Source organism: Bos indicus x Bos taurus, chromosome 15 (assembly GCF_003369695.1).
Source record: "Bos indicus x Bos taurus breed Angus x Brahman F1 hybrid chromosome 15, Bos_hybrid_MaternalHap_v2.0, whole genome shotgun sequence".
Classification (NCBI taxonomy): Eukaryota; Metazoa; Chordata; class Mammalia; order Artiodactyla; family Bovidae; genus Bos; species Bos indicus x Bos taurus.
The window spans coordinates 21720562-21745911 of NC_040090.1; the positions used below are offsets into that span (position 1 = coordinate 21720562).

Sequence of the window (25350 nt, forward strand, 5' to 3'; positions counted from 1 at the left end):
TCTTAATTCTCCTAATTGAAATCAGTATGTTAACCTTTTTAGCTGACTCAAGATCTTGGTCCCTTTTTTCATAGGTAAAAAGCTTTTTGTGATAAAAGTATGCATGTGTGCTTAGTCGCTCAGTCGTGTCCAACATTTTGCAACTCCATGGACAGTAGCCTGCCAGGCTCCTCTGTCCCTGGGGATTCTCCAGGCAGCAGTAACTGAAGTAGGTTGCCATGCCGTCCTCCAGGGGATCTTCCCAACCCAGGGATCGAACCTGGGTCTCCTGTTGAAGTCCTTTAATGGACCAGAACCTGGTGGTCCAGAGTTAACGATTAGAAAATAAAAGAGAGAGTGAAAGAGGCTGATATTCCTTGGTTTATGCAGAAAACAAATAAAGCCCTTTGACACAGGGCTTGCACTGCTACATGTAGGCACCAGGCACCCTCTCGAGGGGGGGTGAAGGCACAGTTTGCCTTCTCGAGAGGGTCTTAGAAGCCTGGGCAAGAAAGTGAGCTCAGTGGGCCTGTGCGCTCCAAAGAATTAGCCTGAGAGAGAGAAGGAAAGAAGGACACGGGGACCCGAGCTCTGATGGAGCGAAGGTGTTTTATTCAACATAGTGTGGTTGTATATACTGTCTTACAAGGTAGCTATTTTCAGCAGAGATAAAAATCAAAAGTCCAGACTTACAAATTATCATAAGGTAATCCATATCAAAGAGAGAGGGTTGTAAATAATCACTTTTACCATATGGTTCATAAAAAGGAAGAGGGTCGTAAATAGTTACTTATCACCATATGGAAAAACTAATGAAGGAAATGCATGCATTCTTCAGCCCCAGGAGTAGTTTGCTACTCCACTTAATTCCTGAATATTCAGGAATTAATAAGGGACAGGATTCATGACAGATCGAAAACAGCACACAGGAACACAGGAATCCTCCTGTTAAATGCTTCCTGACATTCTCCCACATTGCAGGTGGATTCTTTACCATCTGAGCCACCAAGGAAGCCCCAAAATACATAATACAAAATTTATTATTATAATCATTTTAAAGTGTGCAGTTCAGTGGCATTAGCTATATTTATGATGTGTAAACACTGTCACTGTCTTTTCCCAGAACTTTTTCATTATCCCAAATGGAAACACTTTACTCATTGAGCAGTAACTTCCCACGCCATCACTGCAGTCTCTGGTAACTTTATATTTCCTGTCTCTGTGAGTTTGCCTGTTTACATACCTCACATAAGGAATCATGTAATATTTGTTCTTTGTTAACATTTGCATGTTTTTCACTTAGCAGTGTTTCCATCATATAGCATGTATCAGACTTCACTCCTTTTTATGGCTGTGTAATATTTCATTGTGTGTATATAGCACGTTTTGTTTATCCATACAGCTGTTGGCAGACACTTGTCCTGGTTCCATCTTTTTGCCTATTATGGATAATGTATGAATGTTGGAGTTTGAGTATCTGTTAGAGTTTGTTTAGGTATATACCTAGGAGCAGAATTGCTGAATTATATGTTTAACTTTGTGAAGAACTGCCAGTGTGTTTTCCACAGTGACTTAACCATTTGCCTTCCTTCCAGCAATACACAGAGGTTCCAATTTCTCTTATGTCCTAGCAACTTTGGCTCTTTATTGGGTGATAGCCATTCTAATGAATTTGAAGTTGTATCTCATTTGTGGTTTTGATTTGCATTTTCCTAATAATTTGTGATGTTAACCTTTTTTGCAGTCTAGACACACGAAAAATTTTCTAAGTCATCAAGTAATGATTTCTTTTTGCTTAACTTCCTCAATTTATCTCCTTTTCTTCTTTATCCTTCCTCAGTTTATTACCCTCTCTTTCACATTTTACCATAAGCAGCAAGGAGAAAGCCGTACATGCCTTCAATATTTTGCTTGGAAATTTCAACCAAATATCCAGGTTTATCTCCTTTTCACACAATATTAGAATACATTTCAGTTTTGCTACATTATAACAAAGACTGCCTTTCCTGTCCTGTTCAATAATGTCTCATTCCATTTTTGAGACTTCACCAGAAACCCCTTCAGTGTTCCTATTTCTGGATCATTCTGTTCCTGACACATATATTCTCTAAGATGATGGAGAATCTACCTATTTGCTTCTTTCTGCACATTCACCAGAATCTCCTTAATATCTTTGTTTCTACCAGCAATCAAATCATTTTCTCTCATGTCATTTTCTCTGAAGAAAACAGTAGGATTATTTATTACATTTCAAGTAAATGTTATTTGTATTACATAAACTACTTTATTATGTATATATATTTCAAGGTAAATATTCATATGTTATCTTTTTCTAATGGCAAAAATTTGGTTTTTAGTGTAAACAATGAAATTTTGCATGTAAACACACATAAGGCAAACTGTTTAATGTTTCAGGTAAAAGTGGTGATACATTAGGATTCCCTGGTGCTTCAGTGTTTAAGACTCCACACTCTCAATGCAGGGGGCACAGGTTTAGTCTCTGGTCTGGGAACTAAGATCCTGCATGCTGCTTGGTGTGGCCTAAAAAAAAAGAAAAAGAAAGTGGTGATACATTATTTCCTCAGTCGTAAGAACTGACGTGGAGTTGTTATCATTGAATATGAGGCAGGTTTTGACATCTAGAATATCAAACATAATATGTTTTGCCTTTGACATATTGTGACTGGTCATAGAATTTTTTTACAGTATCATGTGCATTCCTCATATTCAGTAAATATCTGGCTAATCAATCTTAACATACCAGCATTACAGGCTACTTCTCTGTTGCCTTTTCATTCTTAAAATTAACCCTAGATACTCATTCATGCTGACATGCAGAAATGAATGTCATATCCTCTCTATAACCTGCAAATTGTTTAGAAGGGCTTGATATATCAGCACTGTGTATGGTTGGTTTAACAACTGTAAGTCCTTGACCACACTTTTCTCTGGTGATTGACATATTATGTCATCCACTGACCTTCTTCGTCTACTTAAATTCTCTGGTAAATAAAATAATATTCTGCTTTTTAAAATCACTTGACCCAAAGTGTCATTGAATATCTGACTTCCAAATCCGATTGATCCACTAAGGAAGATGGCACTTTAGTAACTGAGAGACATTTAGTCATATTATGTACTAATTCAACTAAATATGGCTGAAAGAAATCTTTGCCTAATATAATTTTGATTTCCTGTTTTAGGAATCCTGGTACTGTGGATCACCTATATTTGCTTTGAGACATGCTTTAGATGTTTTTTTCTGGAAGCCCTGTAAATACTGTAAAAATTCAGTATATTGTTGTAAAGACCTATGGTAAGTGGGTTTTTTTCCCCCTTCATTTTCGTCTGTCCGTTTCATGTTGGCATTAAGTCTTATGGATGTTGTAATACTGCTCCCTGCTGGACATAGTGTAACTTTTTAAAGTTGGCACTTAATAGATGGGCAAATAACTGATTAGCTGGACCCAGTCTGGTGGGAAATCCTTGAGTGCATTTACACACAAAAAAACACAACAGTATATAACCAAAGCAACTCTGTTTTTATTTTGGGTGATACTGTTGTATTGATATCTGGAGCCTAATGAAAGTGCTTACAGTCTTGTTTCTAAATTTTATTATGTGTGCTTCCTGGATAGTGGCATCTAAAAGCTGTAACAAACATGTGTTAAAGGATGCTTGTAGTTGATGGAACTTTTAGGATTTCCTGATTTTTTTATTTGTGGCATGTTTTTGCAATTTATCACTTTATTATTAGTATTATCTCTTTTGTAATCATGTAATCATATAATCATTTAAATGCCCTGTATATTTGTTTTTCCAAATGTAGTATTTAAAACAGCTTCAGTATAATTTAAATTAGACACTGTTGGAACTATTTTGAGTGAGTTACCCTTAATCCACCTGTAATGCAGGAGACCCTGGTTTGATTCCTGGGTTGGGAAGATCTGCTGGAGAAGGGATAGGCTACCCACTCCAGTATTCTTGGGCTTCCTTGGTGGTTCAGCTGGTAAAGAATCTCCCTGCAATGTGGGAGACCTGGGTTTAATCCCTGGCTTGGGAAGACCCTCTGTAGAAGGGAGTGGCTCCCCATTCCAGTATTCTGGCTGAGAGAATTCCATGGACTATATGGGGTTGCAAAGAGTCGGACACAACTGAGCAACTTTCACTTTCACCCTTAATTAAATTTTATGCAGTAAACTTCAAGTGTACCTTGTTTTGTATATCCATCCTGTAATCTATTATATTTTCTAGTACACACAGTGACCCATTCACACACAGAGTGACATTGGATTGGGCCTGAAGTGTCATATCTGTGTCTGTCCTATAACGAACCCTCACAGTGAATGCAAACATAGATATTCTTAAAATTGTTTTTAAACTTGTAAGAGTTGAAAATATTTGTCTTCCTACTTTTGAGCTAAATTATTATATACTTTTGGAGTGTGGTTTGCATAAAATATAATGTAGATTTTATGCAACGTAGATTGGATAAATGAACTGGAGTAACATAGATTTTTTTTAAAGTAAGCATACATTTTCTTGAAAAGAAGGAAATGTGACAGATACAACATAGAGCTAAGCAAAGATTTAGCAGGATAACCAATCTTATGCTCTTTAATGGTCTGGTTTCTCTTTTTTTGTGGCCATTTGGAAAGCTTGTGAAATCTATTCTTAATTAGGATTCTGGAGAATTAGGCATGATAACTTATTTATTAAAATATTGCAATAAAAATTTGAAATGTAGACCAAGAAAATACAAGATTGTTAGTAAAAAAGAGGCGCCCTTTCTTCCCATTACAACTATATTATATCAGAAAGTATATCATTTTAAACCTTTTTATTATAAAATATAACACTATATAGAAACAAAAATGTATAGTAAAATGAATAAATATAAAGCAGATATTCAGTAACCATAGATCACTACTGACATCCCAGAAGCCCTTAGTATAATCTTCCTTTTCTTTAAGGTAAACAGTTTCCTAATAATTAGATAATTCTTTATATAATTTTATCACTTTTATGTGTATTCCTCAGCAGTATGTTCACTTTTTGCCTCATTTTGATCTTTTTGGGATCATATGTATTCTTTTTTTTGGATAAACATTTTTGTATTTTTGTTGGAAATGTTTTTGTTATTTTTAAGGTGAAAGGTATGAAGAAACAGATTGTAAGGTAAAGTCAGAGAGGGCTGGCTTCACTGTACTGAAGAGCTTAGGGAAAGAAGGAGTTGTAGGGAATTTAGAAATAGCAGCAGTCAGAATAGGATCAGGATGTCTAGGGACAAGCTTGTCATCTTTCAGGAGAAATGAAAGGCCAATAAGTTGGCTAAGAAAGGACAGCATTCTTGAGGAATGTATTTGAATGAGGCATGGAAAGCATTATGCTAATGGAGCCTATCATAATGCTGCCAACAATAGTAAGGAGAATCAGGTGAGTTATCTAGTCTGCACTGCCTGCAGGTCTCCAAACCTGATGTTGTCGCAATCCTCACAGGGTGTCTCTTGGAACGGGTCTGGGGCAGAAGTTCAGAACCCCTTCTCAGTAGGGATGGAGGCGACCCTCCTGATGTCACTGTCACTGCTCAGCCCCCTCCACTGCATGGCAAAGGGTGGAGGAAACTCCCAGCAACATGTGGCCCAGGCCTTGCAGCAGCATCATGGAGATTCAACTGGATGAGCTCCCTGAGCACTTTCTTTGGACCAAGTACTTGAAAGTCACAACTCACGGAGTAGATCCTGTAGAATGTGGCACAGATGTTCAGGCCAAAGAGGTCTCAAGAGTTTGCTTGTATATATACCAGGTAATGAGGGCAATGTCCTTGCTGTGCTTGGGCTTCTCCCCGGCCTAGGCCATATGACAGCACCTACTCCTGCTGGAACTCTAAATTTGCTTGAATTCCAGGATCATTAAGCATGTACCCTCTTCCAACAATTGGAAGAAGTCCTCACAGTCCACAGAGGTCCTACCCTCCTCCTCTGTCACCAGTGTTAACCAGAGGGTCTCCAGTACTGTGTCTAGGAGTGCTGGCAGGGGTGCCAGCTGTGATCACAGACACAGAAAGATGTGGTGGAGCAGTGAGCACCTCCAGACCCTACAACCAGTCTCAGAGTTCAGATTGGATCTTGATTTGCACTTGGAGACCGTGATCACCTTTGTACTTCTCTTTGGGTTGGTGCTAGGCTTCTGTAGTGTAACACTGCTGCAGCTGTGGGGTGCCTTTGTGGGGTAGTAGGGGACACAGGTGGACCTACTGGTGAGTGCCGTTGTCTGGGATCATATGCGTTCTTTCTTCCATTACCGAGCATTGTGTTTTGAAGATCATGTACATAGTTGCATGTAGTTTTACTCTGTTCATTTTCGTTATCATGTGTTATTCCTTTGGAATGAATATGGCAGAATTTATTCATTCTGTTGTTGGTGGATGTTTGGGTTCTTTCTAGTGTTTGACTGTTACAATTAACACTGCCATGAACATTCTTTTATATATCATGTGTTGATTTTTATGTGTCATGTGGAAAAAGTCATACATTTTCAGGTTAAAGATAGATGATCATAGTGGTATTGTAAATAAATGTAAATGAGTACATGAGAAAGTTGTTATATCCTGAGAGTAACACATATTAAGTATTGAAAAAGATTCTGAATCGATCATTATTTCTTTACTGTAGGCCTTAAATATATGGTAGAATGCCATGTAACTTGTGACAGTTTAAAAATAGTATATATACAGATACAGATATAGGACCTAATGTAGTAACTCTTTGTTTACTTTATTAACACGATTCCACTTACTATCATATCATGTTTTATATACTTTCACTTTACTGATGAAACTGTGGAGAACTAAAGAGGTTGAGTGAATTATACAAGGTTATTTAGTAGGTTGGAGCTAGAAACCAGACCAGCCTGTCTACTTGGCAGTCACAACTTAAAGAAAACAGTGAAAAGCTAAATCAGGATACAATGAAGTGGAAAATTTGCATGACTAGCTTTTAGAAATTATCAGATATTCTTTTGACTCTTAACCAAGAACTGGCCTTGCACAGGGAATTGTATGTATAAAGGCGCCTGAAATGTTATTGTACCTTATCACAGTTCATCTTCTGAAAGGCAGCTATAGTATATTATCACTTTGAGTGAGAATTTTACTTACATAATTCCTCATTCACTGGGCTCTTATTAACAAGTGGTATACTATCACTCATCTGTTAATTTGTGAATAATTGAATCTGACCCTTTTATGTGCCAAAATTTATTTCATAGGAATATTTTTTCTAAAATGTTTTTGAAAAATAAAATATACCCTTTGTTTTCTTAAACAAGACAAATTGAGTATAATGTAACTTGTTTTGGTTTTGTTTTGATGGCTCAGAGTTGTGAACAACAGTCATTTCATAGAATTTATGTGATTTCTGCACAGATCATTATGCTGTATAGGCCTATTCTCCTAAATTATCCTAGAGTGATAAACTTTTATGTCCTGGGTGCTACTTATGATGTCATTTTTTTGTTTGTTTTGTTTTACCTTTGTTAGATAATTCTTGTTTTTTTGCTCTCAATGCATTATACTGATTCTAATATAAAAATCAGCATTTACATATACATTGCTTAGGTGAGATCTTAAGTATAGTTCTGCCCCATGTGCTGATTAAGGGCATAGAATGTGTGCTTTTTAAAATTTACTTTGGGATCAGCAACTAGTCTTGTCACTTTGTTCCAGGGGACTGAGAATGGCAGTCATAAAAATTAAACCACCTTTGAAATGATAGTTTTGTAAATGAAAATATAGAAGTAACATAGATTTGGTTTCCTAAAAACTTTGAAGTGCTTCAGGAAAACATTCTTTTAAAAGGGAAATGCATGTTTGACTGCTTCCCCAATTATAGATTATTGAATGTGAATTTAAAGGAAAAATTTGGAGTGGGTGTGTATATTTATTTTTAAATGAAGGGAATTTGAGGAAGAAAGCATGTTAGGTGTTAATATTATGATTTCCTACATCAATGAGATTTTTTTTCAATTCGAAAATTAAGTCAGCAAATTTTACATGTGCATACGAAAAGAAGCAAAGAGCTTCATACAGTTTTTTCCAATGAGAACATCTTTGAGGACTAGCTTTTTCTGGGATACATCTGAGATGTGTATGTGATGGAAGCAAAATGACATAGCCCCCATAAAAGAAAAATTAGCAATTTGTAGAAAAAGACCTGTGCATTTACACATTTGTTTCAGAACCAATTCTGGGAATTTGTTACAGATATACTTACGTATTAATACTTATAAAATGACATATGCATAAACGTTTTCATTAGAGCTTCCTTTGAAGTAGCAACAGATGGAAGCATGCCTAATGCCTGTCAGGAGGGTACAGTCCATGGGGTCACAGTGGTTAAATGAACTCTGCCATAGCTGTACAATGAAATACTCTACAGCTTTAAAAATAGAAAGTATGTTCTCTGTATGAAGATTCAGAACACTGTTACTTGAAAAAAGCAGTGCTCAAACAGTACTCAGTCGCTTAGTCATGTCAACTCTTTGTGACCCCGTGGACAGGTCATGTAGCTTGCCGGGCTCCTTTGTCCATGGTATTTCCCAGGCAAGAATACTGGAGTGGGTTGCCATTTCCTCCTCCAGAGGATCTTCCTAACCCAGGGATTGAACCCATGTCTCTTGCGTTGGCAGGCAGATTCTTTACCCCAGCACTACCTGGGAAGCAGTGTTCAGAGTGTGTAGTAAACTTATTTTTTGTATAAAAGAAGTAAGGAATGAAATCAATATTCATAATTGCTTATATTTGCATAAAGAAAATCTGGACATCTATACAAATTCTAAATCTTGTATGTTGATGAATAAGGAAAACAAACTAGTTGGGACTTTTACTATATATCTTTTAGATTGTTTTTGGATATGTGAATATGTTATTAGTTAAAAATAATTTTGTTTTGTTAATCAAATGAGAGAGAAAGGGATAAACCTGTTGTATTTTCCATAAAATTAGCCAGTTTTATTCATTTTTCCCCAGAGTCTGGGATATAGTTGGTTGTTGTTTTGTTGCTAAGTTGAGTCTGACTCTTTTGCAACCCCATGGACTGTAGCCCACCAGGCTCCGCTATCTATGGGATTTTCCAGGCAAGAATTGGGGAGTGCATTGCCATTTCCTTCTTCAGGGAATCTCCCTGACCCAGGGATCAAACCCGTATCTTCTGCATGCCTCTCTTGCATTGCGGGTGGATTCTTTACCCTTTGGCCCCAGGGAAGCCTGGGATATAGTTAGCACTGAATAAATATTTATTATACAAATGAAATATAAGCTATATAATCTTTAGGTTATCTCTTTTAGCTGACTTCTTAAAGTATCTTTTCAATAAGGGAAAAACAGTGCTCTAAGTCATGTGTTAATTCCAGTATAGAAGTGAGGGAAAGTATTTAAGTGGAAATAATAAGCCTGGTGTGCTGCAGTCCACGGGGTTGCAGAGTCAGAGTATAACGAATAAACAACAACAGTAATAGCTTAATTTATTGTCAAATTATCATGAATTTTCACTTAACTTGTAGGATATTGATATTAAAGAATTTTAATTTCACTGAAAAGTAAAATGTTTTCAAAAGATTCCCATTAAATTAGCTAATAAGGTTTCATAATAAAAGCTTATGAAATTTGAGAGCACAGGGGAAAATGGCCTACGTATTCTTTATACTTGCCTTATCTTCTGTCATACTTTAGTTTCTCACATGAGGGCAATTTTCAGTCCTGAGACAATTTTAGAAGCACTGTTATAATAGCAGCAGCACCTGTAGCTACTCCTGACACACAGGCCCGTTATCTCTGAAAATATGGTATTTTAGTTTGGGAATTGAGGGAAGATAATAGGGTAAATGGCTGTTGCTTCTCCGTTTATGAGTTCAGGAACTTATCTTATGGTTTGCAGATTTGATCTTTCAGATAAGTAGTATATGAACCTTTCGTTTCATCTTTAGATTATATACATGTCATTGTTGTTTGGTCGCTAAGTTATGTCTGACTCTTGTGACCCCATGGACTATAGCCCGTCAGGCTCCTCTGTCTGTGGGATTTTCCAGACAAGAATACTGGAGTGAGTTGCCATTTCCTTCTCCAGTGGATCTTCCCAACTTAGAGATAGAACCCATGTCGCCTACATTAGTAGCAATGAAGAATCTCACTGAGCCATCTGGGAAGGCCTTCTATATCCATTGCTTGTTCCTAAATTTCTTATGATAATGATTTTGACTCCCTTTGTGTATCTGTATTTATGTGCAAAATGGCCTTTTTAAAGAAAAGGAGTATATATGGAAAAGTGCACAAATTATAAGTGGATGGCTCAATGAATTTGTCAGAAGCCAAAACAATCATGTAACCACCGAGATACCAAAATGAACATTATTAGCACTCTAGAAGACACCTTTATGCTCTCTTCTATCCTCTGTTTCCCACCCTGCACAAGGATAACCACTACCTTGACTTTTCACATCATAGACTATAACAGCTTTGCTTTTGTATTTTATATATAGAATTATACAGTATAGTTTTTTATGTTTAGTTCCTTTGCTAAAGCTTGTATCTTGGGATTCATCTACATTGTTGCGTGTAGTTGTAGTCTGTTCAGTTTCATTACTGCATTCCTTTGTGACTATATCACAACTATTTTTGAATCTATTCTGTTAATGGACATTTGGGTGATTTCTATATAATGTTAAATATATTCTTTCTAATACATATCTCTTGATTGATATATTTGCATGTTTCTTTTGAGCAGACGTCTAGCAGCAAAATTACTGGATCATAACTATGTTTATTTCCAACTTGAATCAAAATCGCCAGTTTTCTGAAATGGTTGTGCTAGTTTACATTCATGTGACAGTTTAAGTTGCTCTGTGTCTTTGCTCACACCTCATTTTCCCCATCTTCTTCATCCTTCAATTCTAATGGATATAAAGTACTAAGGCTTACGTCGTTTAATTTCTAGTTTCCTGATGATTAATGAAGCTGAACACATTTTCATATGTATATTGACTGTTGGATTATTCTCTTTTGTAAAGTACCTGTTAACTTCTTTGCCCACTTTTTTGTTGAGCTATCTGTTTTTTTCTTTGATTTTTTGGGGAGTTGTTTATATATTCAGAATATGAGTCCTTCTTTGTACAGATATTGCAAATATTTCCCCAACCCTGAGATTTGCCTTTTCAATCTATTAATAGTGCTTTTGATGAACAAGTTAATGACTTTAAAGTAATCTAGTTTGTCATTTATGTTTAGTGCTTTTTGTGTCTTAAGAAGTGATTGTCTACTCCAAGGATGTTCTGTGTTTTTCTCTAAAAAAAAGGGTGTTGTAATTTTATCATTTGCATCAGTAATTTCAGACTATATTTTCATGTTAGGCAGTTTTGCTTGTCTTTTTAAACTTAGTCTGTGTCTCTAGACAGAAAAAGAAAGTGCACTTTTATAAATCAACATGATCATGTACCTTCTACAGAATACTCCCTTAAGAAAGTAGTATGTAATCTATATGTTTACCTTGCGTGCATGGTCAGTTGCTTCAGACTCTTTGCGACCCTATGGATTGTAGCTGGCCAGGTCCTCTGTCCATGGAATTTTCCATGCAAGAATACTGGAGTGGGCTGCCATATCTTCCTCAGGGGATCTTCCTGACCCAGGAATTGATCCCATATCTCCTGCATTTGAACTGCTTCTTTACCACTGAGCCACCTAGGAAGCCCCCCACCTGTACCTATAATGTACTTCATTGTCTTTAAGTAAAGTTCACTAGAAAATTCAGTGAAGAATTTCTGAGCTTGGCAAATTTTATGATTTTTAATATTTTTAACAATTCTATCTTTCTTAAAAATGTTTATCCATTAAATTTTGTGATGTGTTTACAGACATAATTCTAGGTACCTCATTGGGTATAGTCTTTACTCTCTTAAAGTTTAGGATACTTAATTGAGAAAAAATAGGTATTAACTTTTGTCACCAAAGCAATATAAATACTATTACATTTGAAAAATATTTTCATAGGCCTCTTTTTCATCATTTTGATCTTAAGTAGGTTTTTTTTTGTGAGCATTCATTTGTATACAAGTTATAACATTCACAAGGCCTTCAGTGATATGTTTATTATTCAAAAATATTTTAGATATTTGTTCTATGTGCTATTATTTACATTGCAGCAGAGTATTTCTATATACCCTGGTATTTTAGTTTTTTTATTGTCAATAATGTTTATTATTAGCTTAATGATTATTGTATTATTTAATTTTACATTTATATTTCATAAGATATAATTGCCTGCTTGAAAATGTATTTTGTCTCTGATCACAGTGCTGAAATTATTAATAAAGAAAGGTGATTATACTTGACTGTTAGCTAAGCACTTAGATATTTTTCACTTGTCATCTACATTTTTTAGTTTAAAGCAACACATTAAATATAATTTTATCCTGGCTTTTATTTTAATTCATGCATTTAAAAACTGAAATTCAGATAAAAGATATTTTCAAAATAAATTCAGCATATTATTTATGAGTGGAGCAACACATTAGCATTGGGTTCACAATAGATCATATCGCTTTTATTCCATCTTACAAGCTTAGCAGCACAAACAGAATAATCAACATATTATTTGGCTGTCATCTGCTGAACAGAAACCAGAGATCACAAGGAGGTTTTCCCTAGCTGTGGTGATGGCCTTTTTGTTCCAAGCCCCCATCTGGGAGGGCCATGGTGTGTTATCATATGGAACGCGGGCTTTTCTGTAATCTGCTTAGCTGCACTGCAGTTTGAATCTTCATTCCATGTTTGTGTAATTTATAATTTTAATGAGACCATGGCTCTTGTGGGCTTTGAAATATATTAAAAGCTCTTTTGTGCATATGCTTTTGTTCTTGCTTAATAGGCTCAGTGTATTTAAAACTGATGAATTTTTATTCATGAATTTGGATGTCTGGGGATTAACTTAGACTGAATATCATTGCACTCATATATTGATGACTAGAAAGTTTGTTATTGTTGTTATTTTGGGGTTTTTTTGTGTGTCTATGTCATTGTGATACTTGTATCCATAAAAGAATTTAAATAATTAAAGGATAGGAAAAAGTGGTATGGTTAAGTCATGAGCAGTTTCTTTAGATTTTATCCATCTTATTAATTGATACTCACATTTCATCTTTAGTCTTAGTGCTTTTAGATATATGTTATGAAGGAATAATTATGAAAAAGCAACTTTTAAATTAATACCGTACATACTGTGTTTATATTGAAATAATATTCCAGTGTGTGACAGAGTTAGACTTTGTATTTTAATTGTATCATATCAGTTGTCTGTGGTCATACTAAATCAGCCATTAACTTTCTTGAATTAAATTAGGTATATGTTTTATATTTCAGCTATGTACAGTTTACCCTGTTTCTGTAAAACCTTTTTTGTTAATCCTTTTTTTTTTTCTTTACCTACATTGGTGAAATGATGAGAAGACTAACGAAAAAGCAGCTTTATAGTGGTTTGTAAAATTGATCTTTTAAATTTTGCTGAAACTCTGAATACACTAAATGCTTCATATCTCTATTATAGTTATTACTCTTAAATATAGTTTTAAAATTTGAATATGAATAAATGTAGCATCTTAGGCAAAAATCATGGCCCTTTCTAGATCCAGACTCTTTTGAAGTTTCTGTCTATTGGACTCAATGAGGGGTAACACATGTACCTTACTAGTCTTTTAGGAAATTGCCCAAGATGTAGTTTTTCTAAAAAACCTGAGTTTATTGTACTAAAGCATTTTTGTAACTATAAAACATCATTCATTTTGGTATATGTTGGTTATCAATTTGGCTGGTCCCTTGTTTTCCCTTATTACCCTTAAGCTAGAAATATGAGAAAGGGGCTAAAATGACAGGATTTTGTTTTTCTGTACTAAGCTTTTCTATCAGATTTGATATTGGAATGTTTGTTTTTCCAAATAATCCTCTGTTTTAATGTTTTTATTAATAGTACAATTTCAGTTAGTTTAGGAATATAGTATTGGAAATGGTCTGCTAAAGCAGTGCTGTTTAATAGAAATATAATGCAAGTCATATATATATTATTTAACCCATTAAATTCAAAATCTTATCTTTTCAACATGTAAATTAATGCAAAATATTTTTTCTTTTTTGTACTATCTTCACAGTCCAGTGTGTATTTTATACTTACATCTCAATTAGGACTAGTCATGTCTCAAGTACTTGATAGCCTTATGTAGCTAGTGGCTACCTTGTTGAATACTGTAGCTCTACAGTATTATTTATAAAAATCATAACAGAAATGTATAATGTGTATTTTTTACATTCTTCATTGTTTTTCTGTACTATCCTAATGAAGGTAATCAAAGAGTATTCATGCGCTGTAAAATTGAAATCACTTACAGGTTTTTTTTGTTGCTCTGGTGCTGATGATATTGGTGCATGATTCATAGACAAAATCAGAATTATGCCACCTGAGTTTTTATCAGATATTATGTAGATATGCTTACAGGTATTGTGATGATAAGGAAATAATAATGGCCAACTTAGTGGATGTGATATGTTTCTCAACACTTGTGGGCAGATCAAATTTATCAAATAAGTCATATTTCAAGTATACTGAGGAGCTTAATTTTACAAGAATTCCAAAACAAATATTGATACTTTCTTTTTTTTTTTAAATAAAGTTGAGAACTTCTCACATTCTTAGAATTTTTCTGGATAGTTATTTATGTGAACAAATATGAATCTCTCTTTTCATGTATGTTTGCTTAAAGTTAGTATAGCTTTAAATTTCTTGGAAGAAAAAAGCTGAACATAAAAATACTGTTTTCTAAATAGCTCTAGGATTCCATGCATTTTATTAATAAAGGCTCTGTGTATATGCAAATATAAAGAGAGGTTATTTCACTGAGTACTTTAAAGGTATACAGTTAAGAATTCTAAAAGTCTCAATTACAGTTGATTTGTATTGGTTCAAATATTTTAAAGTGTAAAATAATCAAGATGATTTATATAAAATACTGCTGCTATTGTACCTACTTTATAACAAAGTAGAGACCTTATTATGTGGCGTGGACCTTCTTGTTCATGTATGGTTTAGGGAGAAAATCCTGTTTGTGAAACTTCTGAATAATTCACATTTTCTAAATTTTTAAAGAAATGAGCTAATTTTTGTGCAGTCTAACCATCATGTAGATATTGGCTGGTGCCTGTTGTATTCTTTTACTCACTTAAATTTTTATTGACTTCTGTTTGTGACTTATGCATTTAAAGTGTTGGCATAAAATGTTAAACTATTCTTTAAACAATACCTCTAGTTTCTTGGAGATGATAAATCCATCCATTGATTTCCTAATTTTATTATGTACACAGTCAATTGTAATCCAAGATTACAGCAAACAAGATGTTAATTTCTAGCCATAATCTATGTACATTTCAATTACAGAGCATGATTGTTATAGAAGCACAGAATAAAAAGGAATAACATTTGTGCTATCCTCACAGGAGCTGTCAATAAAAGATGTAATAGGGGATTTAGGAATCTGGAAATGGCCAACTAATTTATGTGAATCTATTTTATTTCAGCTAGAAAGACCAAGCTTTTTTTCGTCTGCACTGCATATTGCAGAGCACAGGCTGTCTATAGAAAACCAGGCGGCTGCATATGGATAGTCCCTTGATATCATTCACTTGCTGTGTAATCTTATTATGCAAAGTTCTAATCTTCACCTAGAATGAATGCCTCTGGGTCAGAATATAGTCATATCAGGGTTTTTGAGGTCATGTTTTGTGATCCTTAGCTTATTCTTCTAAGTAGGGCTGGGATTTGAAGGGTATTCCCTGGACGCCAGCAGATAGACAACAGAACCTGCTGCCTTTTTGGAAGACAAGACCAACATGAGGTCCCTGGTAGGATTAAACTTGATTTGTAGCTGTAGGATTTTTTAACAGATGTATTATTGGACAGGGAATAGGGGGCCACCAGCACAGCAAAACTGAATCACAACTGGCATTCTCAGGGAGTTTGCTGCCTGCTAAAATAGCAGCTGCATGTGGATTTGACTTCTTTCAGGTGAAGCGACTTCCAGTCATTTGGAAAGGATGGGATGAAAAGGAACCTTGGTGATAATTTTGATGTCTGCAAGATTTAGTACCAGTGTAATGGGATTATCGGTAACACCTTCACTGCAGAAAAAGCCACCTGGCGCTATAACTGGCAGCAACTGAGAACTAATCCTTTCCCATCTCTTGGATGTCATTCATGAAGCTCAAAGCGATTTCTTTCCTGCTAACTGTAATTAATTTTATAAACAACAACAGCAAAAAAATCAGGTGATCAAGGCAAAGAATATGCTTTTTTATTATTTAGAATATGTTGCCTTATTATAATCTATATGACTCATAAATTATGTAAGACATATAGACTATAAATATGAGTTGATTCATAGTGTCTTTTATGCTTGTTCCAGTTTGGTGACATAATGTATTTGCTATTGATAAAGGCTTATATTTGAGATTAAATATTAATTTATATACATTGGTGTCCTTTTAGATAGAAGGCCATTATTAATAAATCCAACTGTTCATAGGTATAAGGAATGGGAGTAATTTGTCATATGTTTTACCTTTTTTTGTGACTGCTTCAATTCCTGCTGAATTAAATGTTTTTAGAGAATAAAATGTTTAATGATATCAAAATATATCAACATACTTTTGATAATTAAGGAAATGGTGGCTCAATTTGCTGATAGAAAAAGGGCTCTTTTGAAAGTGTATGATCTAAGGTAAAGGTCTTAAAATAGTTAATACTGAATGACTGTTTTTTAAAATCAGAAATTCTTAGTGTTTTCCTTTAGCAGATGGGGATTTACTTGCTTTAGAATCATGTATTAGTTAATTGACTTTTTTTTAAAGCATTTTATTTCAACCAAAAACTTCATCAAGTACTTTGTTTAGAGGTGTTAATTATTTTAATATTCTTCTCTTACACAGTCCAGAATAAACTGAGAGAAAATGAAGTGAAATTATCCCATCAGTCACCCAAACAGTATGCAACATAACTGCCAAGACTAGAAAAGATAATTAGTGTTGTCAGTGTTATGATCCTGGAGTACTTACTTTTAAAATATTTGTTCACAGCACTTGATTTTTATCTTACTGTAGTTCTTGATTTATTAGTTTTATATTTGAAAAAATGGATTATAAAACCTTAATTTTAATGTTTTCAAACGTTAAGTCTTAACTAAATGTAGGTGAGTAAAATGTTTTGAAATTATAACTGAAATATAGTCATCCATTTTACATAAAATATTGATATACTTATAGCCTCTGTTAACATATAGTACACTTTTCTCTGTATGAGGTCTTTGTCTAAAAAATCAATAATAAATTTTAATAAATTTATATAGTGATCATTGGTCAAACCTACCTAGCAAACTTATCATTCTAATGAATTTTAACTGGTTCTAAGCTCTTGTATCTTCATTTGTTTTCACATTTAAAATGAATGAATGAGAAAGCTTAATAATATTTCTACTGACCTGCATTGTGGTAGTTTATAAAGGACTTTTATAGTCTTCTATTTGTATTTTTACTATTTGAAAAGCTGTTTATGTAAAATTATACTACACTGAAAAGACCTATTCATGAAATAAGTGAACCAAAATCTTTTTCTTATCATCATAATATAATTATTTGTATTTTAAATATATAGTATTTGACTTATGTGTAATTTCAATTTATTTTGTCAGGTAGTGTATTTCTCAGGGTAACTTTCTATGGTAGTTAATAGTATTATATAATTATTTCAAAAGCATAGCTTTCCTTTCAAAATAAAATTTATCTCAAAATTTTATTAAACATTTTCACTGTTTACTTTTCTGCTTTTCAGCTGTTTACTGAGTGACATTTGAGAGTTAGTGTTTTTTACTTCCCTGTTCTAAACATTATTTTTATTTGATTAGAAATGATTATCTCCTTTGGAAAGTCCCAAATAACCTCACTTAATTAAATTCGTTATAAGCATATAGGATCTTTTCAGTAATATACATTTTTTCAAACAGGTATGGATTACTTGAATTTAATACCTTATTGATTATAGGAAAGTTGACTTGTTAAAAGCTACAACTAATAATTTATTGTACAAGTAACTCATAATGATGTCAGTGAAAGTTAAGGGAGTTATTTTGGAGATAAAAAGGGATGTAGGATGGGAAAAATGAAGAAAATTTTACTAATTAAGTCGTAATAAAGAACAGGATGAGAAATCTTAGGATTTCTTGATTATTTAAGAGATGATGAACATTTTTTCTTTATTGGTAATGTGTGAGCCTTAGTATTTTCTCCAAAGGACCATATATGAATTGTAGGCTGGTACACAACAGCTAGCCTATAATAATGCTAAATGATATTTCTTCCATTTGAATGAATATCCTTCAACTATTGTTTGTACAACTTGTATTGTTGTTGTATATTGTTATTGTAACAATATTGTAACTTATTGTACAATATTGTTATTGTAACTATTGTAACTTGTATAGTGTTCTGAAATAGATGAATTATATAGCCATTGGGGAATTATTGGTGAGTGAATGGGGTGGCTTTGGTATTTAACTGTTTGGAGGCTGATACTTGATTATATTAAAAGTGTCAACTACTTAACACTTTATAAACATAAAATGAGTTTTGATTGTGTGTGTGTGTGTATATATGTACATAAAAGAGTGAATTTCAGAAAATAATATTGGATTTTTCAAATCATTGAAATGTTAGCATTATAAAGTTTGATGATGAAAATTTATAGAATTATCCCAAAGGTAGCAATTAGTTTAAAATTAATGAATGGTTAAATGTTGTCAGGTTTCTGAAAATGGTGAGTATGTCTCGGTGGTTTCAAATGAAGCAGAGTCCTTTACTGGATTTTCTGGGAGCTTATTAAAACTACTAATTCTGTAGCCTTGCTCCCATAGATTCTTATGCATTAGCTCCATGATAGGAACCTGGAAGTTTGGAATTCTTTTAAGTTTGGGTTTTAAATTAGGTTCTTGAATTATTTTGATGCTGCAGTCATATTTAAATCAGTTTTCACTGCTTTAAACCTTAAAGTGATGTCACTTATTTCCTCTTGAGAATGAGTCAAAATAAATAGATTTAAATATAATCTTCATTGATTACAGGGATAAGTGCTCCTTGAATGTGCGGTTCTAGAAAATAAAAAATACCCTCTGCACAAGTCTTACAGTAGATTGAACATTATAGATTTGAACAATTGATGAGCAGCCTTGAAGGTGATTTTGAAACGTCAGGAATTTGAGTTCTTTTGATAGAGAGGCTGCTGTGTGAGAGTGAAGTATTTAGCTATTGAACAGGGTACACCACTCACCATCTATGTCTTAATGAGTCTTTGTTGTTCTCTCCTTGTCACAGTAACTTCCATTCAGTCTGAAGTGGACATATGTCTTTCAGCTACTTTATTTATATGCGTGTATATGTACACAAACATATGTATAATTGTACGCTAAAAGTGTATTTTGCCTAGATATCTTTGAACTTTAGAAATCATAGAGGTGTCAGGAATGTTTAAGTCTGCTGTTTTTTCTTATCCAAATGAAGGTAAATGTAGCAAAACTCTTAATGTTGCGATTTGTCTTCTGCTTCACATCTACTCTCTTCTCACCTTTTTCTTAATGTGAATCCTTTAAATGCTCATATATTTACTAACTGTTCTGTTTATCAAAAAAAGTACATTAATCACTTCTTTGGTTATACTTTAAAATGAATGAATTTCTGTAAACTGATATTCTCAATTAACCCTGACACTTTACTTCTTTTTTTCTTTTTCTGAAACAGAATGCTTTCTCTTTCAAAGGAATTCAACACCTGAACAATCAGGTGGATTTTTTTGGTGTGCCTTTGGGTATTCTGAAATACCCAAAAAGGCTTCTTCAATGCTTAGTCGTAAATCAGGATCTTAGACTTGTACCTCTATTCCCTGAAACTTCTAAGGATGGAGAAATGTCTACTTCTTTTTCATATTCTGGAGTTCATTCTGCTCCATCTTTTTAGCTAGTTTGAGATATATATTTGCATATGCACTTTATTTCCCAGGGAAGAATACGGGAGTGGGTTGTCATTTCCTTCTCCAGGGGATCTTCCCAACCTAGGGACCGAACCAATGTCTCTTGTATTGCAGGCAGATTCTTTACTGACTGAGCCACCAGGGAAGCCCCCTTTAGCTAGTTTTAACCAGTCCAACCTCTCTCCCATGCCTATTTTATAGTTGCTTATAAATTTCTTTGATTTTTATTGAGAGGCATATAGTAGTGGATTTTAGACCCCAACATCCTCATTTTGAATTCTGGCTCTGCTGTGTATGAGCTATGTGATTTTGAATAGTTTGTTCACTTTTCTGTCCCTCAGATACTTAAGTTCTCATAGAGTTATTGTAAGAATTAAATGAGTTAATATATGTAGTTAGAACAGTGCTTGTTCAGAACAGAACATGTTCTTGCATGTTCTTGGCATGCAAGAACTACTATTTAAGTATTTGTGGCTATTGCTATTAGTTATTTTGGTTGGTATTTGAGGATTTTTATGTGTATGGAAAGAAGCCATTATGACCTACATCTAACATAATGTTTTCTAACTTTATGTTATAGGAAGAAGACATTTTAAGTCTATAATGCAGTTATCTGTTGAAAGTAGACAACAACTTTGCTTTCTTATACCAGCATTATGTGGAGTTTTGCTATATTTTAATCAGAAGTCTCTTAAAGGTTTTCTGAAAGAAATATCATCATATCTTTTTCTGTATTATGTGACAAGGTCACAATTTTAAATTTTCCTTCTTTTTTTCTAGCTTTTCTAGTAATTCTCTGTTAGAGTACGTAGGCTCCCCATTAAAGAAATTGATTCAATACATCAATAACTCAGTTTTTAATTGAAGTATTGGAGAAGGCAATGGCACCCCACTCCAGTACTCTTGCCTGGAAAATCCCATGGATGGAGGAGCCTGGTAGGCTCAGTCCATGGGGTTGCAGAGAGTTGGACACGACTGAGCAACTTCACTTTAACTTTTCACTTTCATGTATTGGAGAAGGAAATGGCAACCCACTCCAGTGTTCTTGCCTGGAGAATCCCAGGGACGGGGGAGCCTGATGGGCTGCCGTCTATGGGGTTGCAAAGAGTCGGACACGACTGAAGCGACTTAGCAGCAGTAGCAGCAGCATAGTTAATTTACCATGTGTTAGTTTCAAGTGTATAGCAAAGTGATTCATTTATACGTATGTACTTTCTCAGATTCTTTTCCATTATAGGTTATTGTAAGATACTGAATATAGTTATCTGTGCTGTACAATAGGTTCTGGTTTACCTGTTTTATATACAGTAGTGTGTATATGTCAATCCCAAACTCCTAATTTATCTAACTCAAGTTTTTTTTTTTTTTGAATGTAAATTGATAGGGAATAAAAGGCAACAAATTCTATTAGGAGAGTAAAATTCTGTATGCCAAAGCTTCCCAACTTTTTTCACAGCACACATGAAATATGGTAATATTTATACATTTATACAGCACCCAGTAATAAATGACTAGCTGAGCAAAGCTGCTCAAGGATAAATGCCTTTGGCCATCCTGGGAGCTTATAGCAATAGTTCTCAAATTTTGCTTCAGAATCACCTGGAGAACTTGTTAAAACACAAATTGTTGAACAGTACTCCCAGAATTTCTGATTACTTAAATCTTGAGTTTGGCCCAAGAATTTGCAGTTCAAACAAGTTGCTTTGATGCCCCTCCTGCTCATCTGGGGACCATACTTTGAAAACTACTGGTTTAGTGGGTTGGTATTTTGATGTGGTAGGTAGAATAATTGAATCCCTCACTCTGAGATATCCATGTCCTAATCGACCTAATTACGGTATGGATGTATCTGATTGTTTATAATTAGATTTAGGTTATACATTTTTGACAAGAATAGTACAATGATGATAAGATTGTCAAGAAGCTCCATATCAGTTTTTACCTTTATGTATGCAGCTAAATTGGATCACATAGTTAAGATAATATTTACTTGATCTCTCCATGTAAAAGTATTCTGTTCCCTTTGTAAACAATATATTATTTACTTTAATATTTTGTACCTATCCTGTTTACCAACAGCCTTTTACTCAGTATTTTAAAAATTGAGCTACAGCTGATTTATAATGTTGTGCTTGTTCCTTGTGTACAGCAATGTGATTCAGTTATCTATCTATCTGTTCTTACTCAGATTCTGTTCCATTATGGTATATTATATGATACTGAATATAGTTCCCTTTGCTATACAGTAGAGCCTTGTTGTTTATCTGTTTTACATAAAGTAGTGTGTATCTTTTAGTCCAAAGCTCCTAATTTATCCTTCCCACCTTTTCCCCTTTGGTAACCATTAGTTTCTTTTCTATGTCTGTGAGTCTATTTCTATTTTGTAAATAAGTTCATCTCTGTCATTTTTTTTTAAGATTCCACATGTAAGTGATATCATGGTTTTGTCTTTCTCTTTCTGACTTACTTTACTTATAATATATAGGTCCATCTCTGTTGCTGCAAATGGCAATGTTTCATTCTTTTTTATGTCTGGGTAATATTCCATTGTATACATGTACCACATCTTCATCCATTCATCTGTTGATGGACACTTAGGTTGCTTCCATGTCTTGGGTATTGTAAATATTGCTACTATGAACATTGGGGTGCATATATCTTTCTGAATTAGAGTTTACTCTGTATACATGCTCAGGACTGGAATTGCAGTCACTCAGTCATGTCCAACTCTTTGCGACCCCATGGACTTCAGCATGCCAGACTTCCCTGTCCTTCACCGTTTCCTGGAGCTTGCTCAGACTCATGTCTGTTGAGTCGGTGATGGCATCCAACCATCTTGTCCTCTGTCGTCCCCTTTTTCTCCTGCCTTCAATCTTTCCCAGCATCAGGGTCTTTTCCAATGAGCTGACTCTTTGCGTCAGGTGGCCAGAGTATTGCAGCTTCAGCCTCAGCATCAGTCCCTCCAGTGAATATTCAGGATTGATTTCCTTTAGTATTGACTGGTTTGATCTTGCAGTCTAAGGGACTCTGAAGAGTTTTCTCCCAACCCATTTCAAAATCATTATTCCTCGGCACTCAGCCAACCATATGGTGACTCTGTTTTTAGTTTTTTAAGGAACTTACATACTATTCTCCATAGTGACTGTACCAACTTACATTCCCACCAACAGTGTAGGAGGGTCCCATTTTTCTACACCCTCTTCAGCATTTATTATTTGTAGACTTTGTAATGATGGCCATTCTGACTGGTGTGAGGTGATATGTCATTGTAGTTTTGATTTTTATTTCTCTAATAATTAGCGATGTTGAACATACTTTCATGTGCCTGTTGGCCTTCTGTATGTCTTCTTTGGAGAAATGTCTATTTAAGTCTTCTGCCCGTTTTTTGATTGGGTCATTTGTTTGTTTTTATATGAGCTATATGAGCTCATTGTATATATTTTGGAAATTAATCCCTTGTAGGTAACATCATTTGCAAATATTTTCTCCCGTTCTGTAGGTTGTCTTTTTTTGTGGTTTTCTTTGCTGTGCAGTAACTTCAAGTTTAACTTGTTTAATTTTGCTTTTATTTCCATTATTCTAGGAGACAGATTAAAAAATTATTGCTGTGATTTATATCAGAGTATTCTGTCTATATTTTCTTCTAGGAGTTTTATAGTATCTGGTCTTACATTTAGATCTTTAATCCATTTTGAGTTTTTTTGTGTATGTTGTTAAAGACCATTCTAATTTCCTTCTTTTAAATGTAGTTGTCCAGTTATTTAAGAGGCTGTCTTTTCTCTATTGTATATTCTTGCCTCCTTTGTTGAAAATTAATTGACTGTAGGTTTGTGGGTTTATTTCTGGACTCTCTATTGATCCGTATGTCTGTTTTTGTGCCAGTTCCATGCTGTTTTAATTACTTTATCTTTGTAGTATTGTCGGAAGTCTGGGGGTGTTGTGCCTCCAGCTTTGTTCTTTTTCCTCAGGATTGCTTTGGCAATTCTTTGTCTTTGTGGTTACATATAAATTTTAGGATTATTTGTTCTAGTTCTTTGAAAATGTTATGGGTAATTTGATAGGGATAACATTAAATCTATAGATTACTCTGTAGTAGTACTAATTCTTCTAATCCAAGGATATCATCCAGTTATTTTAAACATCTATTAATGGCCCTTGCCTGAATTACATTGGTGTTAAATTCATTATTCCTGCTGTATTTATTAGCTGCTATTTTTTTTTATAAAGAACTTGCCTTATCCCCAACACATACTTAAAAAAAAAAAAAGTACTGACTAGATTTCATTTTTAGTCTACTATATTATTTATTACTATTACTACTTTTTAAAATAATCTCAAACTTGGCTGGTAGGAGACCCCTCAAAGTGACTCCTATGCCTTTGGGGATTCAGTGACTTTTGGTCAAAAGACATAACTAGCCTAAGAAGAATACCCAAGGAAATAGCCAGGAAAATAGATAACCCTTCCTTTCTCTCTCTGACTTCCTGCTGGGGTTCAGTCAAAGCTTGACTGAAGTGCCTTGATGTAGTTCATATAGGTCAGTTTTCCAAGTGCAGAGAGCAGTGTGGAGAAAGGTGGAGAGCAAATCCAAAGTGACAAGCAAGATATCTGGCACATGTATGCACATAAAGAGTTAAGGACCCTTTGAAATCACTGTGTTAACCAGAGGTTTGAAACCCCTGTCTTAATCCTTTTTGCCAGTAGAGCTGTTGAACCCTAGCAGTGTGTGTGATTTATTTATATTTTACATAAATTTGGGCTTCCCTGGTGGCTCAGATGGTATAGAGTCTGCCTGCAATGCAGAGGACCCAGGTTTGATCCCTGGTCACAAGATCCCCCAAAGAAGGGAATGGCTACCCACTCCAGTATTATTGGCCTGGGGAATCCCTTGGACAGAGGAACCTAGGGGGCTACAGTCCATGGGGTCGCAAAGAGTTGGATGTGACTGAGCTACTAACACTACATGAATGTTACTTTCTACTCTTGAGGTTTCTCTTAAATAAATTTGTGAGCTCTTAATCTCAGTTTCAATATTTCTCAACAGTGCTCTTCTTTTAAAATATAAGACCAACTAGTCTTGATCCTGAGTCCTCTATAAACAGCTCTTTTTATTTAAGAGACTAAGATCCAAAATAATTTCAGATACTTCAGCCTCCATTCTGTTGCTAGTATCTGTAAGGAAGAAATGATGTCTGTTAACTTTTTTCTTCTGATCACTGATCTATTGTATTATTTTATGAGATAGTTTCTTCTCAAACATTGTATTTGA

At 34.4% G+C, this 25350-nt stretch overlaps 1 protein-coding gene across 12 annotated transcripts in view; it reads left to right on the forward strand.

The window, feature by feature from the left end:
- IMMP1L (inner mitochondrial membrane peptidase subunit 1) overlaps window positions 1-25350 on the forward strand; it is a 76132-nt gene that overhangs the window by 15951 nt on the left and 34831 nt on the right. For 9 of the 12 annotated variants that reach the window (XM_027562766.1, XM_027562754.1, XM_027562755.1 and 6 more), the window contains one exon: window positions 3183-3295. The exons of 2 other annotated variants lie outside the window; for them this stretch is intronic. In XM_027562766.1, the coding sequence (XP_027418567.1) occupies window positions 3183-3295 (113 nt within the window). Of the gene's footprint in view, window positions 1-1102; window positions 1178-3182; window positions 3296-25350 lie in introns of all 12 variants that reach the window. One more of the 12 variants, XM_027562762.1, reaches the window with a different exon arrangement.